The sequence below is a fragment of the Narcine bancroftii genome, chromosome 4 (assembly GCF_036971445.1).
Source record: "Narcine bancroftii isolate sNarBan1 chromosome 4, sNarBan1.hap1, whole genome shotgun sequence".
Taxonomy (NCBI): Eukaryota; Metazoa; Chordata; class Chondrichthyes; order Torpediniformes; family Narcinidae; genus Narcine; species Narcine bancroftii.
In genome coordinates, this window is record NC_091472.1 from 289,326,958 (window position 1) to 289,349,923 (window position 22,966).

The 22,966-nt window shown below is 39.1% G+C and overlaps 1 protein-coding gene across 4 annotated transcripts in view; it reads left to right on the forward strand.

The window, feature by feature from the left end:
* Nucleotides 1-22,966, forward strand: part of grb14 (growth factor receptor-bound protein 14) — a 157,606-nt gene that overhangs the window by 17,260 nt on the left and 117,380 nt on the right. For all 4 annotated transcript variants that reach the window (XR_011356743.1, XR_011356744.1, XM_069935350.1 and 1 more), the window contains exons 3-7: nt 4,870-4,991; nt 5,377-5,448; nt 6,368-6,505; nt 16,150-16,260; nt 16,542-16,637. Coding sequence is in view for 2 of the 4 variants with exons in the window: in XM_069935350.1 (XP_069791451.1) it covers nt 4,870-4,991; nt 5,377-5,448; nt 6,368-6,505; nt 16,150-16,260; nt 16,542-16,637 (539 nt within the window). In the remaining 2 variants the exon portion in view is untranslated. The remainder of the gene's footprint in view (nt 1-4,869; nt 4,992-5,376; nt 5,449-6,367; nt 6,506-16,149; nt 16,261-16,541; nt 16,638-22,966) is intronic.

Sequence of the window (22,966 nt, forward strand, 5' to 3'; positions counted from 1 at the left end):
TGCAGGATTTATCTCACCTCCAACACCTCTAATCAAAGTAATCTCTCCTGTGTCTGTCTTTTGATCAAGAGTTAAAACAACAGTGGCTGCTCAGTCACTATCTCTAAGAATTTTAACTGGAACCTGAGAATTTTTGTCCTTTATTGAAACCAAGCCCTCTGACATAAAAGGTTTGAATACATCCATAATATCCTTTCCAGGTTTGGAACATCTGCTCTCGTTAACTCCAGCAGTCTGAATATAAGCTTCTGGTAATACCTCATTTTCTCAAGTTTTTCAACATTACAAAATTTGCAAGAACATGACCAACTTTCTTACAACAATGACATACATATCCAGAAGTTCTGTCCTTTCCTACCTTGCCTTTATCTTTTTTTCTTAACATTGTCCCCAGACTTAATTTCATGCTTACTAGTCTGCTCAACATTAACCTTCTGAACAGGCGTACTATACTGAAATTGTTTTTGTGTATCAGGGCGTATTCATCTGATAACCTAACATTTGTTGCCATGTCCCCACATCTTATCCAAGTATAATTTGATCTCATTGGGAACATACCTTTTAATTTCCTCAATTAATATCAAATCTCTCAATCAAATTATTCCTTTTGAGGTATACCAACGGTCAAAACATGGATTTTGCTCTGAAAAAATATCTATATAAGATTGATTCCATATTTTCACCAAACTCCTCTAAATTTTTGTCTAAATGCTTCTGGAACCAACTCGTAAGTTTCCAATACTGTTTGTTTAACTATCACAATTTGCCACTTGCTCTGTAAGTCAAATTAGCATGACTGGAAGGGGTGGAACACACTGTCCCCCCAAGGATTGTGTACCTGTATCAGGCAATTCTTATATTGTGCACAAAATTTAAAACATTTATGAATTTTGACCAGGCTCTGGTGCTGAAAGATAAATGGTTACTGCTCAGGAAGGTTCCTTTTGGTTTCAGAGAGATGTTGTTGCTCTTTGGACACAAACTGATTTCCTCCGATCAGTCACTTCAGTGTTTTGCCGAAGAAACTTGCCCCATCATGGGTTTTCCAAATGATGACCTCTTTTTCCAGGTCACCATAGAGTTCCTCTTGTTCCCCTTCTTTCAGGAGAAACATTCTAGCCAGCCATTTCCTCTTGTAAGGACTACTAGGGTTTTCAACAGGCTGAACTCAGAACTCTCAACCGTCTTCAAAATGCGATTTTCATTAAGCCTGCCAGCCTGCTCTGTTGCAGCCTTAAAAAGCTACTGCAGAACTCCATTTTCTCTCTTTGACACATTTGCACCTACTTCTGAAGTTCATTCCAAAGCTGTTCTATTGTCTTTTGCAAAGCCACTGGTGCCGGAATGCCTGGATTGCATTTTGCATTTTAAACGAGATGTGAAATATCTGTTTGTGAAATGACTGATGCTGAACCTCTCAATCTATCTTTTCTAAAGACATATTTATATATAATCTAATCTGTAACAACAGCCAAACTATTACATCTCGATGGGTTGGGAGACCACACCCTTTCAGAACTAATGGATGAAATGCTGTTCCTGGCAGCTGACGAAAGATCCAATGTGTTGTTCACGCAGCTCTTTTGGAGTGAAGGCCAGATGATATTAGGCTCTTGTTATCCAAGTGTTCATTTGAAGTCCCAAGGGCTGTAGTGGCAGAGGCAAACTATCTCTGGGCTGTCTAAAAAGTGCAGCAAGGAAAAAAATGCCTGCACAACTAACCCCTCTGATAGTGACCCCATGTTACTCTAGTGCTCTTAACACCTCCCTTCTCACAAGCAGGCAATGACCAAGACAAGCAAGCAGCCTATAGATGCCTAGTCTTGGTGTTATTGCGGGAGTAAATGCCCGCAAGTTCCTTCCACCCTGCCCATTTGCGGGAAATACCCAGGCCAACAGCCAATACAGGCTGCAGGGGTTGGCAAGAAACCTCCAATCCTACAGTATGTATGAGAACAGCTGTCCCAGCGACAATTTCTGGTGGACACAGGTTCAGAAGTTGGTGTATTTCCACCCACCAGTTTTGACACATTCCATCTTATCCCAGACCTGCAACTACGAGCAGTTAACAGTTCCAAAATTCCGACCTTTGACACCAGGAAGATGAATGTCAAGTTCAAGAATCATCTTGGCGATTTATCATAGCAGCAGTATCCTGACCTTTGCTTAGTGCACATTTTCTTCGGTCTCATTCATTCCTTGTCGACTTAAAAGGGTGTCGGCTAATAGATGGAACTCCTTTTCAGACTATTCCTCTGGCAGACACTGATACCCTGTTCTGTGCCCTCAAACATTAGGTAAACCACTAGATTAATTTTCCAAGTTGTTGGAAGATTTCCCTGAGATTACTACTTGCTAAAGTGTGCCACTTGCCTCCAGAGAAGCTGCGCTTAGCTAAGGAAGAAGTTTCCAAGATGGAGGAATTATGCATAATTAGTAAGTCTGACAGTCCTTGGGCATTCCATTACATATGGTCCCGAAACACAATGGAGCTTGGTGACCTTGTGGAGATTACGGGTGGCTTAATAACATTACCATCCCGGATCGTTATCCGATACCTCTTATTCAGGATTTCTCGGCTAATTTGCATGGAGCGAAGATTTTCTCCAAAATAGTCTTGGTGCATGGGTATCACCAAGTATCTGTAGAGCAGAAGACATTCTAAAAACAGGAATAATTACCCCATTTGGGTTTGAATTTTTATGAAAGCCATTCGGATTAAAGAATGCCTCTCCATCATTTCAAACAGTGATTGGTCATTCCACATCCTAAAGCATCAATGTCGTAATTTAACTCAACAACATTTTAGTGGCCAGTGGGACTAAGGAAGAGCATTTGGAACATCTTCATACATTTTTTTTATTCGTCTTCAAAACTTTGGACTGGCTATCAATCCAGATAAATGCATTTTTTTGATGAGAAATAATTGATTTCTTGGGACATAGGATTACTCAGGAAGGTGCGACTCCACCACATGCCAGCAAGTATGACTCTTTGAAAGGCATTATTATTACGTGCATATGATAAGTCCTGTAGGGAAACGCTCGGGTGTATCAAGGATTGTTACAAGCAAAGGCAGCTCATGTCATTCAAGCAGTTGAGGAACAAATACTAATAGAACATTCTTCTGCAATTTGCAAATAAGATCTTTCTTAAGGGAAAAATTTGGACCACCTATGATCCTACCTAGATGTAGTCGCATGGAGATTCTAATTTGTCAGGGTAATGTGTGTAAATTTAATTGCTAAGATGTATTACATATTCCAAAGTGAGGGCCCAAAGCAGGCTTGCATAGGTCAAGGGAGAGATGGGATTCTGACTTGGGCATGACAATCAAAATGAAGAGTGGTGGCAAGACCTGTGTGTGGACAGTGTGATTGGAGTCAATCAATGCCAGATACAGGATGGTGCAATACAATTTCGTGCGCCAGCTGTTCTTCACACCACAAGAAATACATCTAAGGCAGAAATTTCAGAAATATGCTTTAGGTGTGGTGTGGAGGTTAGAACCTTTGTCCTTTCCACCTGGCTATGCACAAAGATAAGATTTTTCTGGCAAGACTTGAGGGACATTTATATTAAAAAGTTGGAAAAAAAATTACAGAAGTGTTTTCCACAGGATCCAAAAATGTGCCTTCTGGGAGACATTAACCATATAACCATTTACGGAGCGGAAACAGGCCATGTCGGCCTTTCGAATCCGCACCGGTTCACTAGAACAATTTCACAAGCTCAAACCTCCTGCTCTCTGCCAATAACCCTCCAACCCCCCTCACCTCCATGTACGCATCCAACCTTCTCTTAATTGACAGAAGGGACCCTGCCGCAACTCTCATTCGGAAGATCATTCCATTCTGCCACCACTCGCTTAACTCATGGCCTCTTGTTCCAACCTCCCCTACCCTCAAGGGAAAGAGTCTGTTTATGTCTAGACTATCTATTCCTTTCATAATTTTAAATATCTCTATCAGGTCCCCTCTCAGTCGTCTACGTTCCAATGAATAAAGTCCCATTCTCCTTAATTTCTCCCTGTAATCCAGAGGCTAAGCCAGGCAACATCCTTGTAAACCTTCTCTGCACCTTCTCCACCTTGCCTATATCCTTTCTATAATTTGGAGACTAGAAATGAGCACAGTACTCCAAGCCTCACCAATGCCTTAAACAGCTGCAGCATCACCTCCCAGCTCCTATAGGCTATACTATGATTTATGAAGGCCAGCATACCATATGCCTTCTTAACCACCCTGTCTACACGGGCTGCGAGTTTTATAATGTCCAAATGTCAAATTTCGTTCATGAAGGTAGCCTTGGCGGTAGTGAGGAATTGTAGAGCAGATTCGTGGAAGTCTGACTCCCAACAAAATACCACAGGATGGAATGTGGAAATGCAGAATTGCATTCCCCTGGAGAAAAATCACATAAAATCTAAAGAAGAAACCTTACACACTTGTTAAGGTGTGGCATTGATTAATTCCCCCTCCTTTCAAAATAGGGGTACTATAGCAGGGAAAAGAATGTGATCAAAAAAGTGGGACATGGCGCATGCAATTTATTTCTCCCAGTGGCATTTTGAGTTTTTTTACTTTTTAAATTTAATTGTATCAAAGTAATTTAATTGACTACTTTCAGTTGTATGGGGGTGGTGGGGAGGGATAAATACAGACTCTGTATGTTACATGATATTTAAAAAAAAAATGGTTTGTTTTAATTTTCATCAACTTGTAAAATTCAAATATTTAAAAAAGTGTGTCTCACACAATTGAGACCTTGTTCCATTTTGCTTCCATTACCTGAATTCCCAATTTTTTTTTTAAACTTGAAGGAATGCAAAGGATTAATTCTCTGGGATTTTGTTTTCCCTTCATGTAGAGAGAATTGTAGAAGATCATGAATCAGTGGTTCGGGTCCAGTCAAGTTGGGCAGTGGATGCAAATTGCAGATTTTACTTCAGAAAAAAAAGTGGCAAATACGATTTCTTCAGAAATCTAACAGTAAGTGAAATCAGCAATTTAGGAATCTGAAACCTATCTGAACAGATCATTAAGTATTATCAACAATAATAGCTGATGCGAATGGCAGTAACAATTGTTTTGGAGATGATGTGATTGTACTGTGTGTTCAATTTTTAAAAAAAGTCTTCCAATGTTTTACTTTTATACACGTTTACACCTTGAAATGTATTAAGATTATTTATCATTAATAGAATATTTAAGTCAAGTTTTCCACTGGAAACAATTGGAGGAAAATTATCCACGAGCTCTATTCCTGGAAATAGAGTGTAGTTTCCTACTTTAAAATTAGTTAGAAAATTGAATAGGCAATGGTGATTTACAAGAACTCCATGCAAAAATAATTTTTCAATGCTTTTTCTTCCAGTTTTTTCCAGAACACATGGTGTCTTGTTGCAGTGAAACAAAGGGAAGTTTTAGTCATTCACAGTTGATACAGGTGAGGCATTATATTTTACAATGCTATTAAAATGACTGGATAAAATCTACTTGTCCCATAATTATTAGGATGACCTAATTAATTGAAAACAAAGTTCAAAGGAAGCAAGTTGATAATTTGTGTGTGCAGTCTTTAGTATCTTGGGAAAGTGTGGAAGTAAGTAAAATTAAATTGAAGTGGTGGGGGGAGAAGGGGATTGAAATGGAATGAGTGACATGGCAAACTTGAGGAGACTGAGTTTTGTGGTAGAGGCAGAAGGCCTCTTTTTTAAAAAAAAAAATCTTTTATTTTTATCTTTCATGCTTGTGGTCCATATTAAGAGCCTGAACACGCCCGAGATTGTCTGATCTTGGAAGTGAAGTAGGCTCAGGACTGATCAATACTTGGAGCAGAGACCACCTAGGAACACCAGATTCTGTAGGTTTCTGTGAGGGGCACTGGAAATGTGGTGACTCTGTCTGCCTCGTGGTTGACAAAAGTCTCATGGTAGACAAAAGTTGAAGAATTTCATGTATGTTGCATCCCAAATGTAGTATTACGTGACACTAATGGTACCTTTAACCTTGACTTGCAGTTAAGTACAGTGGTGCACCTTTTGTAACTTTTGTAAAATATTCCAAAATCTATACAAGGCTCACAAATGACCATTCTCACACATTGAAGCAGGACTTAACTGGTGGGTTGTGACTAGTGCTCTTTAAAGGTGGGTTGAGTTGCCACCATAGTCCCAAGATATTCATAATCTTCAGTCTGTGCCTGTCTCCACACAAAAGCTACACCGCCCAAACTCATCACAAACACTTCTGCAATTTGATGTTCACGCTGTTTCTTTTTGAGAGCTCTGCAGTATTAACAAAAACTAAAGTTGAGATGAAAATTGATATTTAAACATTCATTCAAATTTTGAATACTTGTTTAGGATTTCATGAACCCAAGAGCATGTCCTGAAATCCATGGGCACCTTCAGATTAAAGATCAAGGGAAGAAGTCTTGGAAGAAATATTACTTCTTCTTGCGACGGTCAGGATTATACTTTTCCACTAAAGGAACATCAAAGGTAATAAATCAGCATCAATTGATTTTTTTTCTGAACTAGTCATTCTCAAGATGCACTTAAAATAGTTATATTTTGAGATTTTTAACTCTTCAGAATACCATGAAGAAATTTGTGAATGCTGGCCTTGTGGATAGATACTAAACAGATAATTAGTTGTCATGGTGAGTGACTTCTGTTCTGGTCAGTGGACTAGAAGAAATTATTGTCTTTAAAGGGCGTAGAGGATGTTGGCAGGAATGAAGAATTATTAGCAGATTCATGTGAAGTGATGCTTCACTTTGAAGGACTGTTTGGGGCCCCGAATGGTGGTGAGGGAGGAGGTGGGGATGCAGTAGAGCATCTCCTGCAGTTGAGGGTAGGTGCCAAGTGGATGAGGGAGTCCATGCGGAGGACGGAGAGGGGAATATGTCTGGTGATTGGGTAACATAGGCAGAGGGAGAATTGGTAGAGGAGGACATTTGTGCATGGATGCTGGTGGGGTGGTAGATGAGGACAAGGGGAATCCTGTCCTTATTGCGTGTTGGGGCGGAGGGTGTCAGTGCAGATGTGTGGGTATTGTAGGATATGTGGGTGATGGTCGAAGTGATGGTGGTAAAGGGAAAGCGACATTGTTTGAAGGAGAATATGGTAATATTTCTTTACATGGATGCTGCAAGACCAGCTGTTTTTACTACAATCACAGCATCTGCAGACTGCCATGTTTCACTCACATTTAGGATTCCTTGAATACTTGAGGGGGGGGGGGGAAGCAGAAAGTTAGGAAGTGGGAGTAACCATTTTTAAAAAAATTTTGATTGACATGGACTGCTTAAAATTCAATGCATGTTGTTTAGCCCCCTCATCAGTCTCTTTTGTTCACATTGCTTTTAGTCTTACAATTTCACTCCCCTTTTCTATGGTTTCTTGTGTTTGAATTTAGTTTCCCTATTTCTCCATATGTTTGAATGCTCATTCAAAGTTCAACATATTTTTGATCTTATTTGAAGTTACAAAAACTGTAATTGTAAGATTTTACTTGTCTCCCTAAGATTTAAAAAAAAAACTGGGTGCTTATTGAATTCTGGCTTGGTGTGCAGAAGCATTGGCTCCAGATTTCTAATAAATGATGCAAGATCAGAATTTTTGATTTTGTTGAACTCTAGTTAAGTGACCTTCAATTAACACCTGACACTGGGATTGCCTCCACTCTACACCACTGTTCCGAGCTGAATGCAGCCTATGCTGGCAACACTGCCAGGAGTCGATCTTTTGAAAATGCGATGAGGTGCAATTTCTGATAACCAACTTGACAACTTTTCTCTGTCTGCACTCCCAATCTTCATGGGATATCGTGTCTGATGATGTCACTCATCCTGACTGCAGCATGCATGGTGTCTGAGAGGTCTTGGTATTAAGATTTAATGCCCTGCTTGACATTAACGGTGGAAATGTCCACTTTCTACTGTTAATAGGTCTGTGTTTTGCATGGATGTAGTTTCCAATTTCTGACTTGTACACAATTGTATATATTATTAATTACAATTTATTGTCATGATGGGATTACTTTAATATTTTTCAAATGGGGAGATGTTTGTATGGAATTTCATAATCGCAATGGGATACATGACATTTAAAGGAAAAACTTCTCAGCACCTGCTCTCTATGCACGGCTTCAATGTTTGCATTTTCTTAAATGCTCCTGCGATTCTCTGCCAGATTGATCTCTGATCTGATGCTTAACTTTGGCAAATGTACCACACTGATTCAGCCAGCCAGGACTCTCTCTAGATAAAGATGCTGTCAAAAGTGACGGAATGGTGGCCGGTAGCCAGGAAGTGTAGTCTCCGTTGTGCCTTCTTGATACCTGAAGAGATATTGTGTCCAGGATAGGTCATTTCTTAAGTGGACTCCAAGGAACTTGGTGCTTTCCAGTCTCTCCATCCACTACCGAACTATTAATGTTCAGTGGAGGTCGGTCATCCCTGGTCCCCTTGAAGACCACCATCATCTGTCATGGCCACTTTGAGACTGATTGTTATTTTCACAAATAAAGATTTTGCACCTCTGCATTGTGACTACTTTGTTGTTGTTGATGAGACCAATTAATGTCATGTCCTCTGCCAACTTGATGGCTCTTGAGCTGGATCTGCCATTGCCTTCATGGGTCAGTGTGAGCAGGAGCAGACCGAGCACACAGCCCTGAGTGCCAATATTCACCATGGCGGTGCCCAATGTTCCGCTGCCAACATGCGAGGATGATGGACTCCTGAAGTGACATGTTGAAGATCAATAAAAATCGGTTTGTCTGCACAGATCTTCTGTACCAGACTGGGGATGATGTCTGGTGCTGTCACCTTGTGTAGGCTCACTCTGGATCAGATCCACTTATCTCTGCTGTGGGAATACGAGGGGCCTGTTCTTCAGGAGGGATGGAGCTTTCTTTTACCGTCTATACAGCCATTGTCGGTGGCCACTCTGGAAAAAGCTCGTCCATCATCTCAAAGCAGTCCTGCACTGCTATTCTGCTCTGCCTCCATCCCCACCAGCTATGTTGTGATCTCCCTGTGAAGTGAACATAATTTTTTTCCAGTGGTCCACATGCAAGACTGATATATGGCCTGAGTATCAAAGGTGGGGGTGTGGGCCGGCCTTGTATGCACCAGGGATGTTGGTGTATATCTCCTAGTGGTGAATGTGACTTGTTGTTGAAACTGTAGTAGAACATTTTTCAGGTTGGCGTGGTTGAAGTCTCCACTCACAATCATGCAACCATCTGGCTGACATGTGTGGGCTTGGCAGATGATACCATAAAGCTTTGCCTTCATTGCTGAAGACTTGAATGTAAAGTGGTAATCAGCATAGCTGTGAAGTCACAGGGCAGGTAGAAGTGTCAGCTTTCTATTTCTGCTGAGCAGAAAATTTTGGTTTTAGTTTTGGCAATTAGTTGCAAGTTTTGTCTCTGAACAGGAGGTTAAACCTAGTAGCTGAGATGTGCAACTTGGTATTTGCCAATCACAGAAGCACCCATTTTTCCCAACTCACTGCCTTCTGTTTTTAAAACAATCCTCAATCCATTAAACCAACACTGTGTGTCTTTATTTTATGGATGTCTTTCATGTGACATCTTGTCAAATGCCACTTGGAAATCCAAGTTTAAAACCTCAACCTGATCCCCTCTCGTGTTCAGTGCTCATTGTATCCTCAAAAGATTTCTGGTAAATTTGTTACTTATCACATCAGTGATCTGAACATTTTAAGATCTGTGTCATTTTTCAGCACCAACTTTTATTTCCCATCCCTAATTGCAAATTGACTCATTTAAGAGCTGACTCCACTGTGGGTCTGAATTCTCTTGTAGGCAAGACCATTGAAGGATGGCTGGCTTCTCAGAAGGGCATTAGCCAGAAAGATTTTCATTATCTGGTAGTTTTGTGACAATGGTTGCAGGAAAAAAATCTTTTTCATCTGCTGGATTAAAACTAAATTTAAAGGATTAAAATGTCACCATCTGATTATTGAAGTGAGTAGGTTTGCCATCAGTAAAATCTTGGGAATGAGAAATATTCCATCATTTGAGGTGTAGTAGATGGAAATTGGATATATTGGACCTATGTTTTAGATGTGGAAAAGAAGTTGGAACCTTTGTTCACTCTACATGTTCTTGTTCAAAGGTTAAACCTTTTTGGATTTCTGTTAGTAAATTTTTAACAATGAATTACTGGTGTTTTTCCATTAAATCCTGAATTATTATTGTTGGGGAAATTTTGAGAATATAACTCCTAAATGATCTTTAACAGATTTTCAATTGAAATTTGTTAGTTAGTTTTGGTGATAGCAAGGAAATGCATTGCTGTAACTTAAAAATTAACACAAGGAAGAAGGCAAAGATTCAAAGTTGTATCCTTTTAGAAAAATTACATCTAATTTAAGGGGTAAATAATCTGTATTTTTTACGTTTGGAGCCCGCACATTAGAATAATGAGATTGAAATTATAATTTTGTTTCTTTTGTTTTGAATTCTCCAAACCAGTGAAGTTTTCCCTGAATATGACGAATATATTATGTATTTTAGATTTAGATTCTAGTTATTAGGGTTAGTAAGGGTGTTTTATTTGGGGGGGGGGGCTTAGTTTATAGGGATTTTTAAAAAAGTTTTTGTAGCTTTACTATATATCAACCATCATATATTTGTGAACACTGCAACACTGATTTGATATTAACTGTTATAATTATCATGATTTGATTTAAATAAAATATTCAAAAAAAAAGAGAACTATTCCATCATAAGTTTTCACACACCTAAGGGAAAAAAGCTAAGGAATTGTTGCCCTTCCACTGTGCTTCCAAAGTTGTGGGGATATCTACCCTTTTTTAAAAAAATAATCCTTGCATTCATTAGTTGGTTGTCTCTGCTTTCATGAGATTGATCTTGTATTTTAATAGACGTTCTTCCGTATGACATTGATCTCAAATGTGTAATGTTCATTAGCCTTTAATCTAAAATTATTGATCTGGATGAGTCATAATTGCTTCACTGCTAATGAGCTCTATCTTCATTAATTGCGTTATTGCATTAGATGTTTTATTTCTTTATTGGATTATTGAAGTTTACAATACAAGAATGACCATACATTAGGCAAAACTGCTTTCCCCTCCATTCTAAAATTATACGATGAATTCCCCTGCAAATAGAAATGATGAATGAAACTGAAATTTGCACATGATCCATGATATTCTAGTTCATTTTTCTCTGGAGAGAGCATAGAGACTGCTTCTAAATGTAAAAATAGAAAGGCATCTCCAATTTACAAAATGTAAATTGTTAATTTGTTAATATACTCGCACCCCCACCCAGGATTATTCAGTTGTATTCGGTAATATCTTGAAACCAATCACAGTTTCCAGGCATATTTACCTTCTGAATTGCAGTATTCTTACTCCATATTGTAACTGATTACCATCTTAGGGAATGTCTGAGGGAGCCAATAAATTATTTATTACCAAGGTGGAGGTCATCCTTTCAATACTCCTGCTGTTGTACTGAGATTCATTTATCAGCATTGTGCTGTGCCTGCAGAAGACATGATCAAATTTGTTTAGACTTTGGAATAAGATTGGCAAGCTCCACATATTATACACACACCAGGAGAAACTTGTTAATCTGAGCAGGAGAACTCCATTGTTCTTTCTCCTATTGAGCTGGGAAATGTGTCAAATTGAAACTACTGGTTTTGTTGCTCCATATTCAAGAATCAAGTCAGAAGCCACATGTTTATGCCATTGAATTGTGCAGCAATAAGATAGATTGGCTCACCTTTAATTATGTCTGTAATTATTCAGTATTTAAAAAAAAATTCCAGTAAGAAATATTCTCCAAATCAAGGAATTAAGTAAAGTCAAATGGGCCTTTTTTCCTGACCAATCCCTAATGATCGCTTGAATCTGGTCTAATTTTCCAGGTTTAAATCTAACTGTACAACCCTCTTTCTTCTTTGGCTGATATATGGATGAAAGTTATTTTGTAGCTCTGTTGATCAGACCCATTGAAAGTGCAAAAGGATCATGTATTATATCAATGAGTGACTCTTTGGAAAAGTTGATCACATTTACTTAAATGACTTTTTAAAAAATATTTAAATGTTGTTTCAGAACCACAGTATATATTTTTAGTTATGTGACTTATTAATTTATTGGGGTAATCAAAATTAAACTTTGTTTAACCCTGTGGCCAATTTATTCAAAGATCAATGATTAACCAAGATGGTAGAAAATTCAGTTGAACAGTGGATACTCGTTCTAGAAAGTGAACTTCTGAATTCATCCAAAGAGTAAAGTGGGCTTTTTTTGTGATTTTGGAAGATGCAGCAGGTATATGATTAAATGTGTTCTTCATTCACTGAAATTATTTCAGTGAGAAGTGACTGACGCTTAATTTTAAGGAATTATCTGAATGATAGGTTATTCAAATTAGCATATGGTAATCTGAAAGTGTACTGTTGGATATTTCCAGGCAATTTTGAAACTTTCAGTTACAACTCTGATTTAAATGTTGTAGATGGCCCATTTACAGAAATGACCGTAACATTTGAGTTTATGGTAAAATGGTCTTTATTTCAAAGAAAATTAAAAACGTTGGAAATTTTACTATGTGGTATGTACAATCTTGTTATCGTGGATGTAGTTAGAGTACATTTTGTGCACACAAGGCAAAGTGCAGAGGTGAGAAATCTGAAATTGAAGCAATGTCCTGGAATCAACTAGCATCCGTGGAGAGAGATGATTAGCATTTCTGGGTTGTATTGATCCAAGTAGGCTTGGTGTTGCACCAGTCTTTAAAGTAAACCTCTTAATGGAGCTCAAGTAAGATGACCTGACTTTTCCAGTTTGAATTTTTGACTAACTTGATAAAATGAATGGGCCTAAATAATATTCAAGCTATAACTACATTTTTTTTTGGAATAACTATTGGTTATATTTCTCAATTGACACACTATCTAAAATGAAATATTATTGCAATAAAGTCATTAAGTGAAATACTTGAGTATATGTGCGGAGAGCTGTGACTGTATGTATTCACACAGAAGACTCGTTTAGAGACTAGTGCTGACTTCATTATGGATGTTCACAATATATTTGCAATGGAACCTGGCGAACAGCAAGTTCTAAGACAAAGCTTTTGTATAGGCAAAAATTATCAGGGGGAGAGAGAGAGAGAGGGAGAAGAAATGCATGCACTGAATACCATATGAAAGAGAGGGTTAAATTTGTCAGATTCCTCTTGAACTATGAAACAATTTAAGGTGGGTTTGAAGGAATTGCAGTGTCCTTGGATTTCTCAGGGTCATAATAACAAATGTTTTGTAGTCCTGGGCACAGAATTCCTATAAATCACAGACAAAACTGTCCCTCTTTTGACTGGATTGTTACAAACTTTCCAATTGCACCAAAGATATTATTTCTGCTTGCCCAAGTTAGTCCAGTAGAAGTCCAAGTTAGACCAGGAGAAGTGCAGAATAACCTCCACTCGTACTTATTGTGGGATAACCTGACTCGTCATTGATTAGAAAAATATTGGCCAGTATTTAAGTATTGCCTATCTTCATTCACAGCAATCAAATGTAAAAATGTACTGATGGTAGTACAAGTCATTTGGGTTTATGCTAATTAAACTAAAGCTTTAGTTTGCTTAATTTTCCTTTAATCTCGTAAAAATTCCCTTTTGTAACAAACTTAAATAGAGCTAAGTGCTATTAAAAACTTTTTTTTTTAGCTCTCTTCTAAAGAGGCTGCGCCTCTTCAAGATTCTCCTACACGGAAACATTCTCTGTTCCTCAAAGGGTGCTATACTTAGGTAGAGATGGATCTGATTTAGTTTAAAGTAGAGAAGGGCGTAGTCAAAGGTTAATCTAGGCAAATGGAAATGCTGAGTTGTTTGCAGTCAAACCTACCAAAAACATGATGGAGCAGGCTTGAAGGATTTAGTGGTCTACTCTTGCTCCAAATGCATAAACAGTTGTATTTTGAAATGCAGATCACCTGAGATTTTCATTTTCTTTTTAAACATTTCAAAATGCTATTTTCTTTTTTTTTGTAGTCCAACTTTCCCCTCAAGGTTGTGGAAAATTTGTGTTGCTACAATTTCTACAACTTTGCTTTTAAATACCATGCAAGATTATCCCCTTTATATCAAGATATCCCATCCTGCAGTAACTCTGTTTGCATCTGCCTGTCAAATTTTTTCCCCCCTCTCTTTGTCACTTCACGAGATTGAAGAAATAACTACAGTACTACAAAGAATGAAGTACTATTACTGCTAAGAAGTATTACCCTTTGTCCATAATCTTCAAATAACAACGAACTAAAAAATACTTGACAAAAATGATTTGGGATTGAAATCTGCCAATATGAGTTAAGTGATAGAGTTGTAGTTTGAAAATATTCAACAACGTGAGGATTTAATGGCTTAGAGATGTTTTCTTAAATATGGGAAAATTTAAAAAAAACTTTTGAAATGATGAATGCAACAAAAGCTTTTTATGATTTGAAACTAATTTACAAGAGAATAAACTATTTCTGTACATGTTGCAAATGCCCAGATGTTATCAGTCCTGAGTCAAGACAGGCAGGAATGTTGAAAGTAGGCCAGGACAAACCCTCACTCTGCCAGCTGTGAAGACTTTTGCTTGTTTCTGACTACTCATTATGTCTTGTTTGTCTTAATCTTTCCAATGGCTATTCAAATAAATAGGTTTGCAGAATTCTGAATCATTGAAATGTGGCTTACTACAGCACAGAGATCATTTGGGGCTCAACTTTTGAGATTGTGGAGTGGTATACATGGGGAGCATGGTCTTGAGAAAAGAGCTTGCCATTCGCAGAAATGAAATTCATCTGGTGATCTTTGTAAATGATCGGCAAGACTGCACAAACATGGGTAGGAGAATTTCCAATAGATGGGCTATCTGAAGGCCAGGCACTTTCATCCCCTCTTGCCAAAGGGGTCACAGGCAAGAGATGTGGAAAAGGGCATAGCTGATACTTATTTGTGGGGAAGTGCATTAATTAATACATCTTGACAACAAAAAGATCTGGGATTTGTCTGTTCTTTAATTTCCTTGTGTTACAGCCCAACCACCCATTCAAACATTCTTTACTGTCAAGGACTATTGAGTTTAAGATGGTTCTTTTGAATAAAGTAAACAGTAAGTTTTGTGAAGTAGGTTCATCAGTGGTGAAGTTGATTCTCTTTCGTTGGCAGAGAAGATGGTCTTTTTTGAGTAGAATTGCTTTAATATCCTTGCGTTGGATTCATGTTCCATCTAACTGTAAAGAATTGGCACATTTGTAACTCCAGCTATCATGGTCAACTATTAGTGTTCTTTTAATTGATTGAATTCAATTCATAACTTAACCACATTTTTGAAATGTTAAGTACAGGATCAACCAATTCTGAAATGCTCTTCCAATTCTGCCAGAAATGTTTTTGTGGATATTTTAAATCCAGGAACAACTCGATGGTCAAATTGAAAAGCTGTGTGCAGCAAAAATGAATGAATTCCACAATGGCTGTTCAATGTCAGAGCTATCCTTAAAAATAATCAATGTCTTGCATGTTTCAAGTTGTGCAAAGAGAATATTTTGACATTTTAAACATTCAATATACATTCCCATATTTGGATATTGCAACCCCTATCATTGATCTCATCTGCTTTTATAGTGGGGGATCTCCCTAAATGGGCAAATAATAAATAGTTTTCATTATTATAAATATCAATATGGGAGCAATTCTGTGTATTCAGAAGAGCAGCCCGTAGAGCGTGTCAAAAGAACCAAAGACTTGTTGATCCAAACCAAGGCTTTTATTAACTAAAAAGACTGGGGCATATCACAAGTAGGTCGACCAGTCCAGAATGGAGCAACCAGCATAGCCAGTAGGAGTGGCTATGCTCTCAGCCAATCACAGTCACCCTACAATACCATCTGTACACATTGGTGATAAAATCTGTACTATCACACAGCTATTTTGAAATATTAGATGAATGATTTCAGCTCTTGGCAGTTAACTCACTTGCCTAATGTTCCTCAGATGAGGAAAGGAATAACAGGAGTAAGGTAGTGTATCATTCTGAAACTGGTGGATTAATCATTTTTATTTGCAATAACAGGAACCAAGACATCTCCAGTTCATTGCTGATTTAAATGAAAACAATGTTTACACATTGTTATCAGGGAAGAAGATGTATGGAGCTCCAACAAACTTTGGATTCTGTCTCAAGGTATATCACCTGTTGAATGGATTACTAAACATGAATAGTTATCCCATATATTTGGATGTGGGTGTCCTCCTTATTCTGAAACTGCATTGTTTTTAAAAAAATTCAAGATTGTACTAATTACAAGTTGAGGTTTTCAAATCATGGAAGTATTTTTTTAAATTAGGCAGTATTAATGCTTTTAAACTGAAAATATATGGACTGAAAATAATTTCTATCTATTGTTAATTCCAACAAGTGTCAAGTTGTGTGTTAATGTTGGACAATCTGCTATAACCTTCCAGCTTAACTGGTCGGGAGATGCCAAGGACCTGAAACTCCTTTGCGCAGATGATGATCTTAGTAGGACCTGCTGGATGACGGTGGTTCGACTATTTAAGGTACTAGTGCCAGTAAAGTTGCAGGGACTTATCCATTTTGATACCCAGCATGAAGATGGTTACAAGTATCTGTTAAGAAATAGCTAATTATCAATTGCTTTGCTCAGTTTGATGTGCATTATCAGTTAATAATTTCTTGAGCATACTTTGCTGGCATTGAATGGTAATTTGATTTACAAATGGATTACTTGAAATTTTAAAGATAGTTACAACCTCAAATTTGTCAAGTGTTAGCAAAATCAATATTAAATCTTGAGTTCAGAACCACGAAAATAACTGACAAATACTCTGGCTTCTCATTCTTTGGGGAGGCAATGGCTGCTGCCCAGACCTAGTCATTGGGACAGCAGTATACACACAGTCATTAACATTAGCAGGCAAGCTTAACTGCTACGGTGGCATAAAACACTTCATAATCAATCTATGCTTCAAGTATTTTAATAGAGCATGATAATACTTCTCAGTACAGAAAAGAGCTGGAGAAATTCAGCAGGTCATGTAGCATCCATGGAGAAAAAAGCCAATGTTGCACCCTATGGGGAGAAGGGGCCAGGTCAGAAGGGTGGAAAATAGAGGAGATGCGGGTGACAGGTGAGTTCATGGCAGTAGAGTAGAAGCCATGTTTTCTGAAGGAGAAAATAAATCTCTGATTTCCTGGAATGGAAATACTCATTGAGGGAGCAGTTGTGGCGGAGATTGAGGAATTGAGAGAAAGGTATGGGTGCCACAAGAGTTGAACCACCAGGTTCAGGAACAGTTGCTATCCCTCCACCATCCATTTCTAAAACAACAAACTAAGAGACTAATTTAAGGACTCATTGTTATGCACTTTATCGTGCTCACTTTCTTGCACAGTCAGTTTGTTTACATTTGAGTACATTCTACAGTTACCATTAAGTAGAAATTCTGTATGGCCCACAGGAAAAGAATCTCAATCTCAGGGTTGTATGTGATCTGACAATAAATCCAAACTTGCAGAAGACTAGGTAGAAATAGGTGTAGTCAAGATTACTTTGGGGTTGGTGGGTTTGCAGAAGATGTCCTGTGGATGGTATATTTGTCTGACTTGCTATTTTAGTACTTAATTTTAATCTAGATTTGGGAAACTGCATTTTGAAGTAACATTGCAATTTGAAGCATTGCAGGTGATGCATAGGCATCAAAAGATTGAGGCTCTGGAGGGTGACAAGTGCATGATTCACTTGAATGGTGGAACAGTCATGGTCCCTTGAATATCAAATCTTGTTTCCATTCCTATTGGATGCAAAGTTGATCAAAGTGGTTAAAATTGAAGGGAATGAAAAGGTTGATTATTTGAAGCTGAGGATGGCTATTGCATTATTTGTTTTTTGAATTGCTTCTGACAGTAGTTGTTTTAGAATGTAAGTTTTAATGTCAGTGATTTACAATAAAAAGCCGCAAGATTTCACGCTTTATTGTAGATTTGATAAAAGTAACATTCTTGCTGCCACCGTGAGAGGCAACATTTGTAGAACGTGAATGCTTTAAGAACATACAATGAGTTCACTTTATCCGGTCTAATAATATAAATAGAAACAATTGATTCTAAATATAAATGCTGAAATTAGTAACTTGGAATATTCCTTGCTTTCACAATGTAAAGATGAATTAACAGCAGGTAATATGTCACATTAAAAATTAAATTAGGCACTCATTTTGAAATATATTTCACAGCAAGGCTATACATAACTAGAACTGCATGTTGCATTGCAATGATCATGTTAAAAGAACAACAGGTTGGTGTCCAACAAAATCTCACAAAAAGTAATGGTTATTTGAAGCAATTTTGGTTGATTGCACTGGACAGCATTTCCCCCCCCCCCCAAAAGGTTTGCTTGCTTCCTGAGAGAAAAAGTGGGGATTATGACAGGCAACTTAAAACTGAACACAGATAATTTCAGTTTTGTTGTATCAAGTAGGAAGTAGGAGAAACATTAACTTTTATTGAATCTAGTATGTGTAATCACATAATGTTGACACATTAGTTCAACTGACCAGAAATGTTTTGCCACTGAGTTTCATTTATACTCAGCATTTGATGCCTCTCGTGTCAGTGTCTGACAACAGTTGGCCAGCATTGATGGATTCCAGTTGCCTTGATACAGCTTTTCCATGGTCGCAATGTCCTGGTGAAACCTTTCACCTCGTTTGTCTCTGACTGCACCAAGATCAGAAGTCCAAATGTGAGTTCAGAAAATGAATTTTCAGTGAAGTGTTGCCCTTCGTGGTTTTGTATGCTTGAAGAATATTTAAAAATGACAGGAAATCACACAAATAGGTGATATTTTATATATTAAAAAAAACTTTTTAAAATGATTCTCATGATCAGCACCTCAAAATCCATAAAATACACCCAAAAGTGATTGTTCAGTGTTACTCAATGTGAGCAAAATGGTCCCAGAAATATTATTGAGTCAATAATATTCACCTGAACTTAGCAAAGTTTGGGAAAGATGAAAAAGTTGATGAAAATTAAAATACTGAATTTGGTCCCAATCCAATGATAACTTTATATTTAAACCAAGTTGAGGATGATTGTTGAGATAAATGTAAACAGTAAAAAAAAAAGAGCTTTATTTCAATAATCTTGACTGCCTTAGGTGTGGGGGGGGGGGAGAAAGAAATGTGATTTGTTCCCCACTCCCAATTAGTCTTTTTAATAAAGATTATTATTTTAAATCTGCAAAGAGTAGTTCACGGACAAGTTTCTCTTGTGTCTTGGTGTGAGCTTGCAGGCGCCTCAGATTGAAGAGACTGCCATCCGTGCGGTACCGGATGTAAACAGCGTCTTCATTGTTGGGGTCTTTCATGGCTTGGTTCAGCATCATGCTGAAGAAGATTGAAAAGAGGGTTGGTGCGAGAACACAGCCTTGCTTCCAGCTCTTCAGCGCTTGACGTCCTGCTTTGCGGAAACTGCCAAAATGTTTGGCCTGGAAGTCAGCCTGAAGAAAACTGAGGTCCTCCATCAGCCAGCTCCCCACCATGACTACCAGCCCCCCCACATCTCCATCGGGCACACAAAACTCAAAACGGTCAACCAGTTTACCTATCTCGGCTGCACCATTTCATCAGATGCAAGGATCGACAATGAGATAGACAACAGACTCGCCAAGGCAAATAGCGCCTTTGGAAGACTACACAAAAGAGTCTGGAAAAACAACCAACTGAAAAACCTCACAAAGATAAGCGTATACAGAGCCGTTGTCATACCCACACACCTGTTCGGCTCCGAATCATGGGTCCTATACCGGCACCACCTACGGCTCCTAGAACGCTTCCACCAGCGTTGTCTCCGCTCCATCCTCAACATCTATTGGAGCGCTCACACCCCTAACGTCGAGGTACTCGAGATGGCAGAGGTCGACAGCATCGGGTCCACGCTGCTGAAGATCCAGCTGCGCTGGATGGGTCACGTCTCCAGAATGGAGGACCATCGCCTTCCCAAGATCGTATTATATGGCGAGCTCTCCACTGGCCACCGTGACAGAGGTGCACCAAAGAAAAGGTACAAGGACTGCCTAAAGAAATCTCTTGGTGCCTGCCACATTGACCACCGCCAGTGGGCTGATAACGCCTCAAACCGTGCATCTTGGCGCCTCACAGTTTGGCGGGCAGCAGCCTCCTTTGAAGAAGACCGCAGAGCCTACCTCACTGACAAAAGGCAAAGGAGGAAAAACCCAACACCCAACCCCAACCAACCAATTTTCCCTTGCAACCGCTGCAATCGTGTCTGCCTGTCCCGCATCGGACTGGTCAGCCACAAACGAGCCTGCAGCTGACGTGGACTTTTTACCCCCTCCATAAATCTTCGTCCGCGAAGCCAAGCCAAAGAAAATTATTTTAAATAGTATGATTTAATGTTTTTTTAATTGCAGGAAATCATTAATGCTGGGTAATTCTGGCTTCAAACAAAATTGATTACCAATTTGACTAATCAGAACCTTGGTAACTCTTATTGACATGAATCATGCGCCAGTGTGCAACGTTGGTTCGTGAGTTATCAAAATTGGAAGACCATAATGCCTAAAAACTGGATCGTAGCATTTCCCCCCCAGTTACTGTTCTAAGTAATTGAAATCAATATTACCTGGAGTTGATGGCTCGTCTCACCATTTGATCCTGTTGCAAGTTCCCCTGTAGTCCTGATCCAAATTTTCACCCATGAAATGATGCTAGCTCTGCTGAGTGTCCCCATTCAATAGGTGTTTTTTATGCCAGGCCTCCACCTCGAGGCTGGCTCCATCCACGGAGGAAAATCTTGAACTTACCTTTTTATGGAGCCGCACTAAAAGGCGGCTCCTGCGCTACTTTTAGGAAGAGCGGCGCCTCGTAGTGTCCTCCAGAGCATAGAGCATAAGGTCGTCCGGTGAGTGGAGTCATAACACCACCCATCACCATGAGGTCTAACATATGCACCGAACAATGGCTCTCTTCGCTACCCATTATCCCCCACGCAGCTGGAACAGCTCTGGGAAAGGCAGAGCAGTTCCAGCTGTATGGGAGAATTCTGGGTAATGAAGATGGCCATTGATTATTCTTCCAGCTCTTGTGCCTGGTTGCTGTCTCTCTGGCTCTTTGCTCCCCTCTTGTATCCATCGGTCTCCCTGGCGCTGCCTCTGTATCCACTCCCCAGCTTCTGTACTCCTTCCTCCCGGGCCATGGAACTCAGCACCCGGTGGTCTCCGACTCTCCTCCTCCCCTCCTCCCCTGGACCTCTGGCTCCTCACTGCCCTCCTACTCTTTGGTCTTGACAGCCTTGGTAAAGGAGCGAGGGGCAGAGGGGGAATAAGAAGAGCCTTAACCCCGGATGATTATCTGGTGGTGGCTCCTTGCGGTGGCAGTTAATTTAGATGTGTGGCGGAGTCCTCCGCTCCACCTCTGACACAAGATGGGAGGCGGTGCCTTGGAGCTGCTCACAGACCATTTATGCTGGTAGGATCTGCAACGCAAGGGCGGAGAATCTCCGCACTTACAATTGAATTTTTTTCACTCTATAAAAGGGCCGAGAGGCTTTGCTTCCTCCCACCCCTGGGAAATCATAGCAGGCAAACTTCCAAATATGGATGTAGTTTAGGAGAGATTTTTTTTCCTATGGCACTTATTTGCTACTGCAGTAAGAAGTGACCAAAACAGTCATTATTGCAATTAAAATCATTCGAGTGGTTCAAAGGTACCTCAAAATCTTGTTAGAATTATTGAAATTTTCTGCATTTCTGACTTGAAGATTTTAGCACCCTTGTCATCGTAGGCACAGTTTCTAGTGGCAAAATAAACAATCTGCAGGAGGATCTTGGTGAATTATCACTGGGAGGAAAAGAGTAGTTGATGTTTAGGGTCAGAACTCTCCAGGCTGTCTCTTGTGTGCAAGTTAAATAAGAAACTTCCTGATGTTTGAAAACTGGAGCAACACACAAAATGGTAGAGGAACTCTGGTCAGGCAGCATCCATGGAAAGCAATAGATGGTCAATGTTTTGGTGTGAAACCTTTCATCAGGGATAGTAAGAAATGTGAAAAAGCCTGAATGCAAGGGTGGGAGATTCACTCTTGTGAAGTTGTTGTGATGGGGTGTTTTGATCTCTGTCTGCGTAAGAGATGATGGTGCAGTTGGGAAAACAAAATCTGAAATAATTTGGTTTTGTGGAGGAAGGGGTTTTCTTGCTTGCATTAGTTGCTCTTGGCAAAGACAGAAAACTGAGAAAGAAAGAACAGGAAATGATCTTTTATGCAGAAAGAAAAAGATGATTGAGCTTCTGGATTGACTGTTTTGCAGTTTACTCTTTATTATTTTTACTTTTTTTGCTTTGTCTTTGCTTGAACCTATTGGGACCCAAAATGTGAAAGAGATGGCGTGAAATTAAATGCCACTTTCAACCAACAATTTTGTAGTGAAGAAACACGGAAGCCATTGTATTTAACAGTTAATTTATGCAGGATGAGATTTTGCAATTTTTATCACGTTTTTAAAATTGCGGTGTGGAGGGTACCTGATTTTTGCATGAGATTCTAAAATCAGTTCAGTAGTCTGTTAACTTGACTACCTCAACTCTTTTTTTTGAGTTTTCCCCTCTTTATAATTTAAGACCTTTGAGCAAAAGGTAGGAGCAATAAAGAGTAAATGATGGTTGCAACCTCTTGGGACATATGCAAATATTGATTTTGGGGTGAGATGTGAAGTGTTACATGCGCTATTTCATTTGTGCTTAATAGTCCTGGCAAAAAGTTCATTAGCCCAGGGAGAAACTTGAACAAGGAGAGGTCAGAATAGAACTGGCAGGCTGGTGATTCAGACAGTGCACTTGACTCCTTC